The sequence below is a fragment of the Oncorhynchus tshawytscha genome, linkage group LG15 (assembly GCF_018296145.1).
Source record: "Oncorhynchus tshawytscha isolate Ot180627B linkage group LG15, Otsh_v2.0, whole genome shotgun sequence".
Lineage (NCBI taxonomy): Eukaryota > Metazoa > Chordata > Actinopteri > Salmoniformes > Salmonidae > Oncorhynchus > Oncorhynchus tshawytscha.
Window position 1 is genome coordinate 37,194,265 of NC_056443.1, and position 21,087 is coordinate 37,215,351.

The window sequence follows — 21,087 nt, forward strand, 5'->3', positions numbered from 1 at the left end:
CCTGGTTTCCATCATTACACACACCGGCTCCCCATCGTTAAGCACAAATGGCAACCATCATTACGCACACCTGGTTTCCATCATTACACACACCGGCTCCCCATCGTTAAGCACAAATGGCAACCATCATTACGCACACCTGGTAACCATCTGCTCCCTGCGTTACAGAATACTGCCTCCAAAGATATGGAAGCAAAAGAAGTTAAGGATATCTCCCAGATGGTCGACGAACAGGAACACCTACTCCGTCAACACCCAGACCAGCTGGCTCAACTGGGTAGGGTAATGGATAAGGTCCACAACAACAACAACTAAAGAGGATTAATCTCTAACTAGCGGAAAACTAGCGGAAAATTCTCTATCCTGAGTTGTTTCAACGAGCCAGTCCCCCAGCCCATCCAGCAGGCCGCCCAGGTCATCGTCCCTCCTGGACAAATATGACTCCATTGAAATGCCGTGGCTTCCTACTTCCTACGGTGTTCTCTCTATTTCGTCCATCAGACATGAGCCTCCACCACCGAGAGGTCCAAGGTTGCCAAGTTTATTTCTCTGCTGATCGGACAGGCTTTGGAGTGGCCTACGGCCATCTGGGAGAGGAGGAGCTGGGTTTCAATGAGAGGTTCATGGCTCAGGATTCCAGCAGGGTTCCCAGACTGCCGCGGAGTACGCCCTCACCATCCGGATGGTGACAGCCTCTAGCAGATGGAATATGCTGGTGGTCCGCACCTTTTTCCGAAACGGACTGCACGAAGAGGTCCAGACGAAGTTGGACGACAATCTTTCCTTGGAAGAAGGTTATCCGTCTGGATAAACTTCTTCGAGAGCGCCGGCACTCCCCCTCGTCTCTTGCTTCCTCCTTTTGGCCGTCCTGAAACAGAGCCTGAACCCCCCCTGAGGCAGAGGGGCATCTGTTCAGCGGTGTCCGGTACGTTCCAACCCGGAGTCCACGAGGGCAGAGGGGCGGCCCCGTGATCATCCGGTCTCCCGGGGTAGGCGTGAGTGTTCAATCATCATCACTTCCCGCCAAACCCTTTCTGGTTTCCATTTCACTGGCTGGCTGTCCCTCATGTGTTGTCTCTACAGCTCTTGTGGACTTTGGCACCACGGGAAACTTCATCGACCAGGTCCTCGCCTCCTCCCTGAACATCAAATCATAACCGCTCTCCTTTTACTGTCCAAGCACTGTATAGTTGACCATTATGAAACTGGCACAATAACGCACATCACAACACCACTCACCCTCACAGTGGAACCCATGCATCAAGAAAGCATCCCTTCCTCATCATCAATTAAACCGTACACGTAGTCAACCCCTGCCTCCGGTGGCTCCAACGTCGTGACCCCACCATCTCGAGGATGAAAGATCACTGACTGGGCACCGGAATGCTGGAGGACCTGCTTTTCCTTCCCATGTCGTTCCACATAGGTTGAGAGTTCATTTTAGAACTTCATCTCCATTGTCTCTGCTCTCACTTCTCTCCTCAAGGGTGGTCCTCGTAAGTTGGTGTCCTGCAGTCGATGAGGCCTTCGGTATACTGAAGGGGCGTTTCACCTCCGCCACGTTGCTAAAACACCCAGATCATACGCTTCAGAAGTGGCCGTGGGGGCCATCCAGTGAAGACACTGGCTGGAGGGTGCCAAGGACCCATTTCTCATCTTCACCGACCATCGGAACCTGGAGTACATATGGACAGCAAGGCGGTTGAACTCACAACAAGCAAGGCAGTTGAACTCACAACAAGCAAGGCGGTTGAACTCACAACAAGCAAGGCGGTTGAACTCACAACAAGCAAGGTGGTTGAACTCACAACAAGCAAGGCGGTTGAACTCGGTTCTTCATTAGATTTCTGCTTCACGTCATATCGCCCATGTTCAAAGAACATTAAAGACGATGCCCTGTCCCGTGTCTACGAATTCGGGAGACTGTCCTGAGTGCACCCAACATTCCGCCCTTCCGAGTCGTTGCCCCTATGCTTTGGGACGTAGAAGGCTTGGGAGAGGGAGCCCGTGCCTGCTACCTGTCCTCCAGAGCGCCCCTACGTTCCCACGGGGAATTAGGGGGAATTAGGGATTGGCTGTTGACCTGGGCACACACATCTCTCCTCACTGGACACTCAGATATCACCCTCACTATTCAATCTATCTCCGGAAAGTACTGGTGGCCCTCCTTGGCGAAGGACATTGCTCGCTATGTCAACTCCTGCCTGTATGTGCCCTGCGGGGAAACTCCTTCCCCTTCCCGTTCCTCAGCGGTCTCATCTGTCCAATTATTTTGTCACTGATCTCCCCTCGTCTGATGGTTTCACTACGATTATGGTTGTCGTGGACAGATTCTCTAAATCCTGCCATTTTATCCCTCTCTCTGCTCTCCCTACCGCTCTTCAGGTCTCCGACCGTGGCCCCTAATTCACATCACAGGAGTGCCTTCATGGAGAACCTGGGGGTCATGGTCAACCTCACTTCCGGGTACCGGCCTCAGTCCAAAGGCCTCAGTCCAAAGGGCAGGTGGAGAGGATGAACCAAGAGCTGGGGAGGTTCTTTAGGAGTCACTGCCAGGACCGGCAGGGTGAGTGGGCACGATTCCTTCTCTGGGAAGATTATGCCCAGAATTCACTGCATCACTCCTCCACCGGGATGACCCCCTTCCAGTGTGTCCTTGGATATCAGCCAGTCCCGACTCTGTGGACCCCGATCGAAAGCTCCTGCAGTGGACGATTGGTTAGATGCGCAGAGGTTTGGAACGATGCCCACATGAGGCTCAAGAGTGTTGTGCGCCTCCAGAAGAAACCGGCTCCTGAACACGCCACCGCAGTGAGGCTTGGGTGTTCCATCCTGGTGATCGCATGATCGCTCTCCACCAGGAACCTCCCGCTCCACCTGTCTTGTAAGAATTTGAGCCCCCGGTTTGTTGGGGCCTTTCAAGGTCCTCTGGAGGGTCAACGAGATCACCTATAGATTACAGCTCCCCACTAACTACTAACCACTTACTATCTCATCCTCTTTTCATGTTTCCGTCCTCAGGTCGGATCCTGGTCCCCTGGCTTGTGCTACACCCCTCCGCCTCCCCTGGACATCGATGGGCACCGTCAGGTCCCAACAAGTGTTATTTGACGTTAATCTTATTTTGACACGAGAAAAGATCAAAACGGCATTCCTTAGCTAGCTGACAATTCTTCGTGGCTATCTAGCTCCCTAGCTAGCCAGTTAGCCCTATTGACTTACCAATTCACTGAACCTTCTTCCAGCCAAGACAACGACAATAGAGATGAAACAAGATATACACAAATAACGTTTTACTTCATAACCAATGGTCCCTATAACCTGCGCGCGGTTCGCACAGCTCCCCCAGGACTGCAGAATAAATATGAGTGCACGCAGAGAAGCACGAGATTGAACTTCACTAAACTTTCTAGAGTTTCCCCCCTTTAGTTAACACTATCAATGTTTCCCTTTACTGTGGGAATTTGTGATCGAATCAACACAATATTAGCCACTTCCAAAGCAACATACCGAAACAAAGCGAACTATGCAAGAGATTTTGTTGTTGCAGAACGCATCGGAGTAGGTTTCTACTGCATTGACAGGCATGGCTCAGGCCTGTATTCTACACAGACCGGTGCACCAAAACCACTCAGAGCTGCAGTAGGCCTATATGCAAATATACCATTGCCATATATGGATCTGTGCCATTCACTTTGAACTGGACTATGTTCACAGCATGAGCGGTCGTGAGTCGATGCGCTTGTTTTGAGATTAAAGTGAGAGCTGCATGTATCCATGTGTGCACATTTTGTTCATATCCTTTGCTAGTTAGTGTGAACCTATAGATCATTTGTAGTCAGCATGCACATTTCTAGACATCTGGTGAGTAATGGTAAAGAGTTTTTTTTGTCTTAAAGGGGCAGTGTTGTATTTTGAAACAGGCTTGATTAAGCTCAGTAGCCAATAGGCAGAGGGCAGCATAATGTGTCTGATTCTCTGTAATAATGGTATGGGAATAATAATGCATTTTTACTTGTAAAGTGGTTTCTTGCATCTAACAACACAACAACATGTTCAGTCACCTCCTTGTCTGAAGGACAAGTGGATAAACAGGTTAAAGGTCAAGCCCTGTTTATTTTCAAAAGTCTGATGGAATGTTGGCCTACACTGAACACCACACATCGGCTGCTACTATAGGCTGAATGACAGCACAGCTATTTCCATGTTAAAATATTATGGGATGCATTTTCTCCATTATTTTTGATGGTAGGCCACTCTGGTAGGCCTACATTATGATCAAATAACCATAGTAGCCAACTTGTCCACAGTAAAACTGTAACTTAAAGCAGGTAGAGCCTCAGTGTTCACAGTAAAACTGTAACTTAAAGAGGGTACAGCCTCTGGGTTCACAGTAAAACTGTAACTTAAAGAGGGTACAGCCACTGGGTTCACAGTAAACGTGCGTCGGAAGTTGCACAGAATTTTCCCAACGTTACAGTTTGCAACTCAGTAGACCTGACATTTTCTCAGTCATTAAAGTGTTTTGATATTCATACCTATCAGCTATACAGTAAGTATGCAATACACTAGCTATACAGTAAGTATGCAATACACTAGCTATACAGTAAGTATGCAATACACTAGCTATACAGTAAGTATGCAATACACTAGCTATACAGTAAGTATGCCATACACTAGCTATACAGTAAGTATGCAATACACTAGCTATACAGTAAGTATGCCATACACTAGCTATACAGTAAGTATGCCATACACTAGCTATACAGTAAGTATGCAATACACTAGCTATACAGTAAGTATGCCATACACTAGCTATACAGTAAGTATGCCATACACTAGCTATACAGTAAGTATGCAATACACTAGCTATACAGTAAGTATGCAATACACTAGCTATACAGTAAGTATGCAATACACTAGCTATACAGTAAGTATGCAATACACTAGGAACACAGGGATCTTTAACCCATCTCCTCCCCTTCATCTACACTGACTGAAGTGGATTTAACAAGTGACATCAATAAGGGATCATATCTTTCACCTGGATTCACCAGATCAGTCTATGTCACGGAAAGAGCAGGTGTTTATTAATGTTTTGTACACTCAGTGTATGCGATTTGAAGTAATCTAGCTAACTAGATCGTTTAACTGGCAAAATTGACATAAAACTAGTGTTATGTAAGGTAGATGTGAATTAATCATGGGTAACTAACTGTCAATTCTTAGGAGCTATCTAGCTAGCTAACAGTAGTAGTTAGCCAGTTAGTAACACTAGCTATACAGTAGCTATACAGTAAGTCATACACTTCTATCACTTCTAACAGTTAGCTAACTACTAATCTATGCAGGTAAACATGCCCGAATTAACACAGTTTATGTTTAAACCTTTTCCTCCTCTCCCATCACCCCTCCTCCATGTCTTCTCCTCTTCCTCATCTCCTCCATGTCTTCTCCTCTTCCTCCATGTCTTCTCCTCTTCCTCCTCACCTCCATGTCTTCTCCTCTTCCTCCTCTCCTCCATGTCTTCTCCTCTTCCTCCTCTCCTCCATGTCTTCTCCTCTTCCTCCTCCCCTCCATGTCTTCTCCTCTTCCTCATCTCCTCCATGTCTTCTCCTCTTCCTCCTCTCCTCCATGTCTTCTCCTCTTCCTCCTCCCTCCATGTCTTCTCCTCTTCCTCCTCTCCTCCTCTCCTCCATGTCTTCTCCACTTCCTCCTCTCCTCCTCCCCTCCATGTCTTCTCCTCTTCCTCCTCTCCTCCTCCCCTCCATGTCTTCTCCTCTTCTCCTCTTCCTCCTCTCCTCCTCCCCTCCATGTCTTCTCCTCTTCCTCCTCTCCTCCATGTCTTCTCCTCTTCCTCCTCTCCTCCATGTCTTCTCCTCTTCCTCCTCTCCTCCATGTCTTCTCCTCTTCCTCCTCTCCTCCATGTCTTCTCCTCTTCCTCATCTCCTCCATGTCTTCTCCTCTTCCTCCTCTCCTCCATGTCTTCTCCTCTTCCTCCTCCCTCCATGTCTTCTCCTCTTCCTCCTCTCCTCCTCTCCTCCATGTCTTCTCCACTTCCTCCTCTCCTCCTCCCCTCCATGTCTTCTCCTCTTCCTCCTCTCCTCCTCCCCTCCATGTCTTCTCCTCTTCTCCTCTTCCTCCTCTCCTCCTCCCCTCCATGTCTTCTCCTCTTCCTCCTCTCCTCCATGTCTTCTCCTCTTCCTCCTCTCCTCCATGTCTTCTCCTCTTCCTCCTTTCCTCCATGTCTTCTCCTCTTCCTCCTCTCCTCCATGTCTTCTCCTCTTCCTCCTCTCCTCCATGTGTCCTCCTCTCCCCTCCTCCCTCCATGTCTTCTCCTCTTCCTCCTCTCCTCCTCTCCTCCATGTCTTCTCCTCTTCCTCCTCTCCTCCTCTCCTCCATGTCTTCTCCTCTTCCTCCCTCTCCTCCTCTCCTCCATGTCTTCTCCTCTTCCTCCTCTCCTCCATGTCTTCTCCTCTCCTCCTCTCCTCCATGTCTTCTCCTCTTCCTCCTCTCCTCCATGTCTTCTCCTCTTCCTCCTCTCCTCCTCTCCTCCATGTCTTCTCCTCTTCCTCCTCCCCTCCATGTCTTCTCCTCTCCTCCTCCCCTCCATGTCTTCTCCTCTTCCTCCTCTCCTCCATGTCTTCTCCTCTTCCTCCTCCCCTCCATGTCTTCTCCTCTTCCTCCTCTCCTCCATGTCTTCTCCTCTTCCTCCTCTCCTCCTCCCTCCATGTCTTCTCATCTCCTCCTCCCCTCCATGTCTTCTCCTCTTCCTCCTCTCCTCCATGTCTTCCTCCTGCTGGGGAGGGAGAGGGGGAGAGAGGGAGAGAGGGAGAGAGGGAGAGGGAGAGATCGAGAGAGAGATCTCCTCTCCCCAGTTGCTGTTAAGCTGTTCAGTTATCTTGCAGGAAGTGTAGTAACATCATATCTGTCTGTGATAACATTAGTACTGTGTAATGTGTAAGATTATAGGCAGTCAGGTCACCCTTGAAATAAGTCAGTGTTCAACGTCTATCCATGTCTGAGGACGTCAGGAGATGGCCACTAGGGGAAACAGTGAGTGCTGTTACCGTCAAGTAGGTTTCGGTTTTGTCAGGGCGTTGTCGATGACGGTGGCGGATTTGCGTACTCATCTGCCTCTCACAAACACGATGGTGTTCTCCGTTTTGCTCTACGGCCCCCAGAAGTATCTTGGGACTCGTCTGAAGGTAACCCATACAAACTTAAGGAAGGATGGAGGTATTTATGTGGGCCAAAAAAATTTGCCTCTGGTACCAAAGGTTGTATGTTTGATTCCAGCAATAGAAAGTTGTTTTTGATATTTTTGTTTGAAGCCTATCCCAAACCTTAAACCTTACCTTAACCATTCAGAGTTCATGCCTAACCTGAACCGTAAACACTTTTAAATTTGACGTTTGGAGCAACTTCAAAATGTCCTTTTGTCTGTAGCGTCTGAACCATTTGAGCTAATAGGAGAGTTCCTCTGTCCAGTGTCTGTGTTCTCTTCCCCATCTTAATCTTTTCTTTTTATTGGCCAGTCTGAGATATGGCTTTTTCTTTGCAACCCTCCCTAGAAGGCCAGCATCCCGGAGTCGCCTCTTCACTGTTGACGTTGAGACTGGTGTTTTGTTGGTACTATTTAATGAAGCTGCCAGTTGAGGACTTGTGAGGCATCTGTTTCTCAAACTAGACACTCTAATGTACTTGTCCTCTTGCTCAGTTGTGCACCGGGGCCTCCCACCCCTCTTTCTATTCTGGTTAGAGACAGTTTACTCTGTTCTGTGAAGGGAGTAGTACACAGCGTTGTACGAGATCTTCAGTTTCTTAGCAATTTCTGACATGGAATCGCCTTACTTTCTCAGAAGAAGAATAAACTGATGAGATTCAGAAGAAAGTTATTTGTTTCTGGCCATTTCGAGCCTGTAATCGAACCCACAAATGCTGATGCTCCAGATACTCAACTAGTCTCAAGAAGGCCAGTTTTATTGCTTATTTAATCAGGACAACAGTTTTCAGCTGTGCTAACATAATTGCAAAATGATTTTCTGATGATCAATTAGCTTTTTAAAATTATAAACTTGGATTAGGTACCATTGGAACACAGGAGTGATGGTTGCTGATAATGGGCCTCTGTACTCCTATGTAGATATTCCATTAAAAATCAGCTGTTTCCAGCTACAATAGTCATTTACAACATTAACAATGTCTACACTGTATTTCTGATCAATTTGATGTTATTTTAATGGACAAAAAATTTGCTTTTCTTTCAAAAACAAGGACATTCTTAAATATCCCCAAACTTTTGAACGGTAGTATATATATATATATATATATACAGTGGGGAGAACAAGTATTTGAAAAAAAACAAAAATCCAGAAAATCACATTGTATGATTTTTAAGCTATTAATATGCATTTTATTGCATGACATCTCACAGACCATCTCCAGCTCTCACAGACCTGTTAGTTTTTCTTTAAGAAGCCCTCCTGTTCTCCACTCATTACCTGTATTAACTGCACCTGTTTGAACTTGTTACCTGTATAAAAGACACCTGTCCACACATTCAATCAAACAGACTCCGACCCCTCCACAATGGCCAAGACCAGGCAGCTGTGTAAAGACATCAGGGATAAAATTGTAGACCTGCACAAGGCTGGGACGGGCTACAGGACAATAGGCAAGCAGCTTGGTGAGAAGGCAACAACTGTTGGCGCAATTATTAGAAAATGGATGAAGTTCAAGATGACTGTCAATCACCCTCGGTCTGGGGCTCCATGCAAGATCTCACCTCGTGGGGCATCAATGATCATGAGGAAGGTGAGGGATCAGCCCAGAACTACACGGCAGGACCTGGTCAATGACCTGAAGAGAGCTGGGACCACAGTCTCAAAGAAAACCATTAGTAACACACTACGCCGTCATGGATTAAAGTCCTGCAGCACACGCAAGGTCCCCCTGCTCAAGCCAGCGCATGTCCAGGGCGGTCTGAGGTTTGCCAATGACCATCTGGATGATCCAGAGGAGGAATGGGAGAAGGTCATGTGGTCTGATGAGACAAAAATAGAGCTTTTTGGTCTAAACTCCACTCGCCGTATTTGGAGGTAGAAGAAGGATGAGTACAACCCCAAGAACATCATCCCAACTGTGAAGCATGGAGGTGGAAACATCATTCTTTGGGTATGCTTTTCTGCAAAGGGGACAGGACGACTGCACCGTATTGAGGGGAGGATGGATGGGGCCATGTATTGCGAGATCTTGGCCAACAACCTCCTTCCCTCAGTAAGAGCATTGAAGATGGGTCGTGGCTGAGTCTTCCAGCATGACAACGACCCGAAACACACAGCCAGGGCAACTAAGGAGTGGCTCCGTAAGTAGCATCCTGGAGGTCCTGGAGTGGCCTAGCCAGTCTCCAGACCTGAACCCAATAGAAAATCTTTGGAGGGAGCTGAAAGTCCGTATTGCCCAGCGACAGCCCCGAAACCTGAAGGATCTGGAGAAGGTCTGTATGGACGAGTGGGTCAAACTCCCTGCTGCAGTGTGTGAAACCCTGGTCAAGAACTACAGGAAACGTATGATCTCTGTAATTGCAAACAAAGGTTTCTGTACCAAATATTAAGTTCTGCTTTTCTGATGTATCAAAAACTTATGTTATGCAATAAAATACTAATTAATTACTTAAAAATCATACAATGTGATTTTCTGGATTTTTGTTTTAGATTCCGTCTCTCACAGTTGAAGTGTACCTATGATAAGAATTACTGACCTCTACATGCTTTGTAAGTAGGAAAACCTGCAAAATCGGCAGTGTATCAAATACTTGTTCTCCCCAATGTGTATATCCTGAGCTTCTTATATCTCCTAGATATAGGACAGACACTTCAAGACCTGTGTTTGTTTTGTTCATCATGAATGTGTTATCCGTTGTGTTTCTAGGTCCTGTAGTAGTAAAGGCCAAATTCAATATTTTATCAAATCATTTTGTTATATTTTTGTGGGGATACCTAAAGGGGTCCTAAAATTCTAAATCAAAGAGTTAAATGATCAATGGTTTGACCATCTTAAAAACAATTCCATGTGTTTAGTTTAGTATGTATTGAGAAACATGGATCAACGTTTAATTCTGACATGAGACTGTGAGACCTAGTTGCTGTAGGTGTTTTTGTTCAAATGTCTTTAAATGTCTTTAAAGGATAAAAACCTATAGTTGTGTCTGTGTGTGTTCATGTTGTCGAGTTCATCACATCGACAGTAGTATAAATCAAGTTTTGATAAATGTTTGGGAATGAGTTGTAAGTCTTGACAGACAAGGCAATACAACATTAGCATATTCTACAGTGAACAACTGTAGAGGCTTTTTAATTAGTTAAAGTCCTGGGATTTACGAACGGTACTAAGGTCATGTTTTATTATGTTAGAATGGACAGATACAATCAAAGTCTCTGACAGGGGATCATTTACAACCACAGTCACTCCCCCTCTCTTTCTCTCTCTCTGGGCTTTTACTGAGATTAACAAAACACTTACATTTACAACCACAGTCCCTCCCCTCTCTTTCTCTCAATTCAATTCAATTCAATTCAAGGGCTTTATTGGCATGGGAAACATGTGTTAACATTGCCAAAGCAAGTGAGGTAGACAACATACAAAGTGAATATATAAAGTGAAAAACAACCAAAATTAACAGTAAACATTACACATACAGAAGTTTCAAAACAGTAAAGACATTACAAATGTCATATTATATATATATATATATATACAGTGTTTTAACAATGTACAAATGGTTAAAGGACACAAGATCAAATAAATAAGCATAAATATGGGTGTATTTACAATGGTGTTTGTTCTTCACTGGTTGACCTTTTCTTGTGGCAACAGGTCACAAATCTTGCTGCTGTAATGTCACACTGTGGTATTTCACCCAGTAGATATGGGAGTTTTTCAAAATTGGATTTGTTTTCGAATTCTTTGTGGATCTGTGTAATCTGAGGGAAATATGTCTCTCTAATATGGTCATACATTGGGCAGGAGGTTAGGAAGTGCAGCTCAGTTTCCACCTCATTTTGTGGGCAGTGAGCACATAGCCTGTCTTCTCTTGAGAGCCATGTCTGCCTACGGCGGCCTTTCTCAATAGCAAGGCTATGCTCACTGAGTCTGTACATAGTCAAGGCTTTCCATAATTTTGGGTCAGTCACAGTGGTCAGGTATTCTGCCGCTGTGTACTCTCTGTGTAGGGCCAAATAGCATTCTAGTTTGCTCTGTTTTTTTGTTAATTCTTTCCAATGTGTTAAGTAGTTATCTTTTTGTTTTCTCATGATTTGGTTGGGTCTAATTGTGCTGCTGTCCTGGGGCTCTGTAGTGTGTGTTTGTGTTTGTGAACAGAGCCCCAGGACCAGCTTGCTTAGGGGCTCTTCTCCAGGTTCATCTCTCTGTAGGTGATGGCTTTGTTATGGAAGGTTTGTGAATCGCTTCCTTTTAGGTGGTTGTAGAATTTAACAGCTCTTTTCTGGATTTTGATAATTAGTGGGTATCGGCCTAATTCTGCTCTGCATGCATTATTTGGTGTTCTACGTTGTACACGGAGGATATTTTTGCAGAATTCTGCGTGCAGAGTCTCAATTTGGTGTTTGTCCCATTTTGTGAAGTCTTGGTTGGTGAGCGGACCCCAGACCTCACAACCATAAAGGGCAATGGGCTCTATGACTGATTCAAGTATTTTTAGCCAAATCCTAATTGGTATGTTGAAATTTATGTTTCTTTTGATGGCATAGAATGCCCTTCTTGCCTTGTCTCTCAGATCGTTCACAGCTTTGTGGAAGTTACCTGTGGTGCTGATGTTTAGGCCAAGGTATGTATAGTTTTTTTGTGCTCTAGGGCAACAGTGTCTAGATGGAATTTGTATTTGTGGTCCTGGTGACTGGACCTTTTTTGGAACACCATTATTTTGGTCTTACTGAGATTTACTGTCAGGGCCCAGGTCTGACAGAATCTGTGCATAAGATCTAGGTGCTGCTGTAGGCCCTCCTTGGTTGGTGACAGAAGCACCAGATCATCAGCAAACAGCAGACATTTAACTTCGGATTCTAGCAGGGGGAGGCCGGGTGCTGCAGACTCTTCTAGTGCCCGCGCCAATTCGTTGATATATATGTTGAAAAGGGTGGGGCTTAAGCTGCATCCCTGTCTAACTCCACGACCCTGTGTGAAGAAATGTGTGTGTTTTTTGCCAATTTTAACCGCACACTTGTTGTTTGTGTACATGGATTTTATAATGTCGTATGTTTTACCCCCAACACCACTTTCCATCAGTTTGTATAGCAGACCCTCATGCCAGATTGAGTCGAAGGTTTTTTTTTTGAAATCAACAAAGCATGAGAAGACTTTGCCTTTGTTTTGGTTTGTTTGGTTGTCAATTAGGGTGTGCAGGGTGAATACATGGTCTGTTGTACGGTAATTTGGAAAAAGCCAATTTGACATTTGCTCAGTACATTGTTTTCATTGAGGAAATGTACGAGTCTGCTGTTAATAATAATGCAGAGGATTTTCCCAAGGTTACTGTTGACACATATTCCACGGTAGTTATTGGGGTCAAATTTGTCTCCACTTTTGTGGATTGGGGTGATCAGTCCTTGGTTCCAAATATTGGGGAAGATGCCAGAGCTAAGTATGATGTTAAAGAGTTTTAGTATAGCCAATTGGAATTTGTTGTCTGTATATTTGATCATTTAATTGAGGATACCATCAACACCACAGGCCTTTTTGGGTTGGAGGGTTTTTATTTTGTCCTGTAACTCTTTCAATGTAATTGGAGAATCCAGTGGGTTCTGGTAGTCTTTACTAGTTGATTCTAAGATCTGTATTTGATCATGTATATGTTTTTGCTCTTTATTCTTTGTTATAGAGCCAAAAAGATTGGAGAAGTGGTTTACCCATACATCTCCATTTTGGATAGATAATTCTTCGTGTTGTTGTTTGTTTAGTCTCTCTCTCTCTGGGGTTTTACTGAGATTAAAAAACACTTACATTTACAACCACAGTCCCTCCCCTCTCTCTCTTTCTTCTTTTGTCTCAACTGTGGTATGATGGGTTTATGTCTGTCCTCTTCTTCTTCTCTCTCTGTAGTTTGTAGCCCAGCCTAACTGCCAGCATCTCCTAGTTACTCTGTGGTATGATGGGTTTATGTCTGTCCTCTTCTTCTCTCTCTGTAGTTTGTAGCCCAGCCTAACTGCCAGCATCTCCTAGTTACTCTGTGGTATGATGGGTTTATGTCTGTCCTCTTCTTCTCTCTCTGTAGTTTGTAGCCCAGCCTAACTGCCAGCATCTCCTAGTTACTCTGTGGTATGATGGGTTTATGTCTGTCCTCTTCTTCTCTCTCTGTAGTTTGTAGCCCAGCCTAACTGCCAGCATCTCCTAGTTACTCTGTGGTATGATGGGTTTATGTCTGTCCTCTTCTTCTTCTCTCTCTGTAGTTTGTAGCCCAGCCTAACTGCCAGCATCTCCTAGTTACTCTGTGGTATGATGGGTTTATGTCTGTCCTCTTCTTCTTCTCTCTCTGTAGTTTGTAGCCCAGCCTAACTGCCAGCATCTCCTAGTTACTCTGTGGTATGATGGGTTCATGTCTGTCCTCTTCTTCTTCTCTCTCTGTAGTTTGTAGCCCAGCCTAACTGCCAGCATCTCCTAGTTACTCTGTGGTATGATGGGTTTATGTCTGTCCTCTTCTTCTCTCTCTGTAGTTTGTAGCCCAGCCTAACTGCCAGCATCTCCTAGTTACTCTGTGGTATGATGGGTTTTTGTCTGTCCTCTTCTTCTCTATCTGTAGTTTGTAGCCCAGCCTAACTGCCAGCATCTCCTAGTTACTCTGTGGTATGATGGGTTCATGTCTGTCCTCTTCTTCTCTATCTGTAGTTTGTAGACCAGTCTAACTGCCAACATCTCCTAGTTACTCTGTGGTATGATGGGTTTTTGTCTGTCCTCTTCTTCTCTATCTGTAGTTTGTAGCCCAGCCTAACTGCCAGCATCTCCTAGTTACTCTGTGGTATGATGGGTTCATGTCTGTCCTCTTCTTCTCTATCTGTAGTTTGTAGCCCAGCCTAACTGCCAGCATCTCCTAGTTACTCTGTGGTATGATGGGTTCATGTCTGTCCTCTTCTTCTCTCTGGGTAGTTTGTAGCCCAGCCTAACTGCCAGCATCTCCTAGTTACTCTGTGGTATGATGGGTTTTTGTCTGTCCTCTTCTTCTCTATCTGTAGTTTGTAGCCCAGCCTAACTGCCAACAGCTCCTAGCTACTCTGTGGTACGATGGGTTTCCTGGCTGGAGGAGGCGACACTGGGTTGTCAAACTGGGGACCTGTTTCGTCATAGGACTGCTGTTCCCTGTCTTCTCAATGGTCAGTATATAGTAGTGTGTGGGTGTGTGTGTGTGTGTGTGTGTGTGTGTGTGTGTGTGTGTGTGTGTGTGTGTGTGTGTGTGTGTGTGTGTGTGTGTGTGTGTGTGTGTGTGTGTGTGTGTGTGTGTGTGTGTGTGTGTGTGTATAACCGGTTTTATAGGACTGCTGTTTCCTGTCTTCTCGCTGGTCAGACCCAAACACTATCCTACCGACCCAGACACTATCGTACAGACCCAAACACTATCGTACAGGCCCAAACACTATCCTACCGACCCAGACACTATCGTACAGACTCAAACACTATCGTACAGACCCAAACACTATCGTACAGACCCAAACACTATCGTACATGCCCAAACACTATCGTACAGACCCAAACACTATCGTACAGACCCAAACACTATCGTACAGGCCCAAACACTATCGTACAGGCCCAAACACTATCGTACAGACCCAAACACTATCATACCGACCCAAACCGGCCCTTCTCTTTTCTTTTCAGCCTGGTTTGGCTCAGCCTGGTTTGGCTCAGCTTGGTTTAGCTCAGCTTGGTTTGGCTCAGCTTGGTTTGGCTCAGCTTGGTTTGGCTCAGCTTGGTTTGGCTCAGCTTGGTTTGGCTCAGCTTGGTTTGGCTCAGCTCAGTACTGCCAAAAAGTCTAATGTATATATATATGTGTAATTCCGGACGTTGGAACATTTCCGGAATCAGAAGGGAATAAGTAAGGAAATTCTCCAACTGTGAATTCTCCAACTGTGAATACTCCAACTGGGAATACTTCAACTGGGAATACTCCAACTGGGAATAATCCAACTGTGAATACTCCAACTGGGAATACTTCAACTGGGAATACTCCAACTGTGAATACTCCAACTGCGAATAATCCAACTGTGAATACTCCAACTGTGAATACTCCAACTGGGAATACTCCAACTGTGAATTCTCCAACTGTGAATACTCCAACTGTGAATACTCCAACTGAGAATACTCCAACTGGGAATAATCCAACTGTGAATACTCCAACTGTGAATACTCCAACTGTGAATAATCCAACTGTGAATAATCCAACTGTGAATAATCCAACTGTGAATACTCCAACTGTGAGTACTCCAACTGTGAATAATCCAACTGGGAATACTCCCATGGTGAATACTTCAACTGGGAATACTCCAACTGGGAAAACTCCAACTGGGAAAATTCCAACTGGGAAAATTCCAACTGGGAATACTCCAACTGCAACTGGGAATACTCCAACTGGGAAAATTCTAACTGGGAAAATTCCAACTGGGAAAACTCCAACTTTGAATACTCCAACTGGGAATACTCCAACTGGGAAAACTCCAACTGGGAAAATTCCAACTGGGAAAATTCCAACTGGGAATACTCCAACTGCAACTGGGAATACTCCAACTGGGAAAATTCCAACTGTGAATACTCCAACTGTGAATACTCCAACTGGGAAAATTCTAACTGGGAAAATTCCAACTGGGAAAACTCCAACTGTGAATACTCCAACTGGGAATACTCCAACTGCAACTGTGAATACTCCAACTGGGAATACTCCAACTGGGAATACTCCAACTGCAACTGGGATTACTCCAACTGGGAAAATTCCAACTGGGAAAACTCCAACTGGGAATACTCCAACTGGGAATACTCCAACTGCAACTGGGAATACTCCAACTGGGAAAATTCTAACTGGGAAAATTCCAACTGGGAAAACTCCAACTGTGAATACTCCAACTGGGAATACTCCAACTGCAACTGTGAATACTCCAACTGGGAAGACTCCAACTGGGAATACTCCAACTGGGAATACTCCAACTGCAACTGGGAAGGCTCCAACTGGGAATACTCCAACTGGGAATACACCAACTGGGAATACTCCAACTGGGAAGACTTCAACTGGGAAGACTCCAACTGGGAATACTCCCACGGTGAATACTCCAACTGGGAATACTCCAACTGCAACTGGGAAGACTCCAACTGGGAAGACTCCAACTGGGAATACTCCAACTGGGAAGACTCCAACTGGGAATACTCCAACTGGGAATACTCCAACTGGGAATACTCCCACGGTGAATCCTCCAACTGGGAATACTCCAACTGGGAATACTCCAACTCCAACTGGGAAGACTCCAACTGGGAATACTCCAACTGAGAATACTCCAACTGGGAATACTCCAACTGCAACTGGGAATATTCCAACTGGGAAAATTCCAACTGGGAATACTCCAACTGGGAATACTCCAACTGGGAATACTCCAACTGCAACTGGGAAGACTCCAACTGGGAATACTCCAACTGGGAATACTCCAACTGTGAATATTCCAACTGTGAATATTCCAACTGTGAATATTCCAACTGGGAATATTCCAACTGTGATTTCAGAAAAAAACTTTGGGAATGTTTCTGGAACCGTACTAACCTCCCTCTCTCTTATCTGCCTCCATCACTTCTCCCTCTCTTACCGCTCTCCTTCCTTCCTCTCTCTTCTCTGCCTCCCTCTCTCTTCTCTGTCTCTCTGCCTCCATCTCTCCTCTCTCTCTCCTCCCACTCTCTTATCTGCCTCCATCACTTCTCCCTCTCTTCCCTCTCTTACTGCTCTCCTTCCTTCCTCTCTCTTCTCTGCCTCCCTCTCTCTTCTCTGTCTCTCTGCCTCCATCTCTATTCTCTCTTCCCTCTCTCTTGCCTGCCTCCCTCTCTTCTCTGTCTCTCCCTCTCCTCTCTCCTCTCTCTCTCCTCCCTCTCTCTTCTCTGCCTCCCTCTCTCTCCCCTCCCTCTCTCTCCAGATCTATCTCCTAGCCCCTAAGTCTGCCTTAGGTGTGTTTGTGAAGAAACCCTTCATCAAGTTTATCTGTCACACAGCATCGTACCTGAACTTCCTCTTCCTCCTCCTCCTCGCCTCACAACACATCGCCAGGACTAACCTACATATGCAGGTAAGTCAGAAAGTAATGAATTAATTAAATATTAATTACAGGGATACTTCGGGATGTTGGTATCTACTTCGCCCAGAGTCAGATGAACTTGTGTATACCATTGTTATGTTTCTGTGTCCAGTATGAAGGAAGTTAGAGGTAGTTTTGCGAGCAAATGCTAACTAGCGTTAGCACAATGACTGGAAGTGTCTGTTAGCATGCTCCCCAATAGACTTCAAGTTATTGTGCTAACGCTAGTTTCGCTCATTGCCAAAATCCTGAAGTATCCCTTTTAAGTTATGCTAAGTCAGTCATTTATTAGGTCATATATATTTATCTACAAATGCAGGTAACCTTAGGCCCAGTGTTTCCATTATATTAAAATAACAAAATCAGAACAACATCGTATGGTTTTTGCCGACTAGGAAGATGTTTTTAATATTTTTAACCATTTGTGACCAATACATTCATCCAATCTAATCTGATGTCATTTAATGCAGGGCCCTCCTCCTACTGTGGTTGAATGGATGATACTACCCTGGGTACTAGGTGAGGAGAGAATCACTGAGGAGAGAATCACTGAGAGAGAATCACTGAGGAGAGAATCACTGAGAGAGAATCACTGAGGAGAGAATCACAGAGAGAATCACTGAGGAGAATCACTGAGGAGAGAATCACTGAGGAGAGAATCACTGAGTTGAGAATCACAGAGAGAATCACAGAGAGAATCACTGAGGAGAGAATCAATGAGGAGAGAATCACTGAGAGAATCACTGAGAGAATCACTGAGGAGAGAATCACTGAGGAGAGAATCACAGAGAGAATCACTGAGGAGAGAATCACTGAGGAGAATCACTGAGGAGAGAATCACTGAGGAGAGAATCACTGAGTTGAGAATCACAGAGAGAATCACTAAGAGAGAATCACTGAGGAGAGAATCATTTAGAGAGAATCACTGAGGAGAGAATCACAGAGAGAGAATCACTGAGGAGAGAATCACAGAGAGAGAATCACTGAGAAGAGAATCACTGAGAGAGAATCACTGAGAAGAGAATCACTGAGGAGAGAATCACAGAGAGAGAATCACTGAGGAGAGAATCACAGAGAGAATCACTGAGAAGAGAATCACAGAGAGAGAATCACTGAGGAGAGAATCACAGAGAGAATCACTGAGAAGAGAATCACTGAGGGGAGAATCACTGAGGGGAGAATCACTGAGGGGAGAATCACTGAGGAGAGAATCACTGAGGAGAGAATCACTGAGTTGAGAATCACTGAGTTGAGAATCACTGAGGGGAGAATCACTGAGAGGAGAATCACTGAGGGGAGAATCACTGAGGGGAGAATCACTGAGGGAGAATCACTGAGGAGAGAATCACTGAGGAGAGAATCACTGAGACAGAATCACTGAGACAGAATCACTGAGGAGAGAATCACAGAGAGAATCACTGAGGGGAGAATCACTGAGGGGAGAATCACTGAGGGGAGAATCACTGAGACAGAATCACTGAGACAGAATCACTGAGACAGAATCACTGAGGAGAGAATCACTGAGGAGAGAATCACTGAGACAGAATCACTGAGACAGAATCACTGAGACAGAATCACTGAGGAGAGAATCACTGAGGAGAGAATCACTGAGACAGAATCACTGAGACAGAATCACTGAGACAGAATCACTGAGGAGAGAATCACTGAGACAGAATCACTGAGGAGAGAATCACTGAGGGGAGAATCACTGAGACAGAATCACTGAGACAGAATCACTGAGACAGAATCACTGAGGAGAGAAAACATTTTTCCACCTTGAATTCCCAAATCCAATTTCCTTCCCCTGATTTGCTTTGGGGTCTGTTATTGAAGAGTAATACCAACTGGTCTCTCTCTCTCTCTCTCTCTCTCTCTCTCTCTCTCTCTCTCTTCCTCTCTCTCTCTCTCTCTCTTCCTCTCTCTCTTCCTCTCTGTCTCTCTCTATATATATATCAGGTTTTATCTGGGCTGAGATTAAGGAGATGTGGGATGGAGGTTTTACAGAGTATATACATGACTGGTGGAACCTGATGGATTTTGCTATGAACTCCCTCTACCTGGCTACTATATCACTGAAGATAGTGGCTTATGTTAAGGTAAGATAAGTAAGACACACACACACACACACACACACACACACACACACACACACACACACAGTTGGTGATTTACTCGTGGTGGTGAGGGCTCTTCCTAGAAAACACACCAGCTTTTTGGGGTACGGAGGAAAAACCTTGGGGGAGTTGCCCAGAAGTGTTCTTTCTAGGAACATTCCTTGTGAAATATTCATCAACACACCATCCTGGAACATCCTGGAACATCCTGGAACATCCTGGAACATTGTGATGAACATTCTGGAACATCCTGGGACATCCTGTAAAATGTTTATGAACATTCTGGAACATCCTGGGACATCCTGGAACATTTTTATGAACATTCTGGAACATCCTGGAACATTTTTATGAACATTCTGGAACATCCTGGAACATTTTTATGAACATTCTGGAACATCCGGGAACATCCTGGAACATTTTTATGAACATTCTGGAACATCCGGGAACATCCTGGAACATTTTTATGAACATTCTGGAACATCCGGGAACATCCTGGAACATTTTTATGAACATTCTGGAACATCCGGGAACATCCTGGAACATTGTGATGAACATTCTGGAACATCCTGGAACATTTTTATGAACATTCTGGAACATCCGGGAACATCCTGGAACATTGTGATGAACATTCTGGAACATTGTGATGAACATTCTGGAACATCCTGGAACATTTTTATGAACATTCTGGAACAGTGTGATGAACATTCTGGCACATCCTGGAACATTTTTTTAAACATTCTGGAACATCCGGGAACATTTTTATGAACATTCTGGAACATCCGGGAACATTTTTATGAACATTCTGGAACATCCGGGAACATTCTGGAACATTGTGGAACATTGTGATGAACATTCTGGAACATCTGGGAACATCCTGGAATATTCTGGAACATTCTGGAACATTGTGATGAACATTCTAGAACATTCAGTGTTGATAGGCTTCAACTTGGTGTTCTGACGAGAGCTGAATGTGTGTAGTTTGTTGTGAGTGCATGCATGATGGGTGTTTGTGTTAGTGAATGTTGATAGCAGCAGTGCTAGATGGATTCCTGTGATAATGGCTGAGAAGCTACATTCAGAATGAGAGGAGCTCAACCATGCCAAGATTGAACTTTGACATGTTGTCAAACCATAAAAATCTCTCCTTTCCTTTCTACATTCCCCTCTCTCTCTCTCTCTCTTCCCCTCTCTCTCTCTCTCTCTCTCTCCTCTCTCCCCTCTCTCTCTCTCTCTCTCTCTCTCTCTCTCTCTCTCTCTCTCTCCCTCTCTCTCCTCTCCCTCCTCTCTCTCTCTCTCCCTCTCTCTCCTTCCCTACCCCCCCCTCTCTCTCTCCTCTCTCCATCTCTCTCTCTCTCTCTCCCCCCTCCCTCTCTCTCCCTCCCTTCCCCCCTTCTCTCCCTCTCCTTCTCCCTCTACAACTCCCCCTCCTTCCCTACCCCTCTCTCTTTCTCTCCATAGTACAACTCTTCGCGTCCTAGAGAAGAGTGGGAGATGTGGCACCCTACCCCCTCTCTCCCTCCCTCCTTAACCCTCTCTCTTTCTCTCTGTAGTACAACTCTTCCCGTCCTAGAGAAGAGTGGGAGATGTGGCACCCTACCCTGATAGCAGAAGCATTGTTTGCTATAGCTAATATCTTCAGT

The 21,087-nt window shown here is 45.1% G+C and overlaps 1 protein-coding gene across 1 annotated transcript in view; it reads left to right on the plus strand.

Annotated features, from left to right (window-relative positions):
- The window catches only part of LOC112239624 (short transient receptor potential channel 5-like), a 110,405-nt gene that overhangs the window by 68,579 nt on the left and 20,739 nt on the right, over positions 1 to 21,087 (plus strand). Inside the window, exons 7-11 of the mRNA XM_042298507.1 lie at positions 14,247 to 14,384; positions 17,175 to 17,324; positions 17,804 to 17,852; positions 19,290 to 19,429; positions 20,998 to 21,087. The exon at positions 20,998 to 21,087 is cut by the window's right edge and continues 54 nt beyond it. Of these exons, the coding sequence (XP_042154441.1) occupies positions 14,247 to 14,384; positions 17,175 to 17,324; positions 17,804 to 17,852; positions 19,290 to 19,429; positions 20,998 to 21,087 (567 nt within the window). The remainder of the gene's footprint in view (positions 1 to 14,246; positions 14,385 to 17,174; positions 17,325 to 17,803; positions 17,853 to 19,289; positions 19,430 to 20,997) is intronic.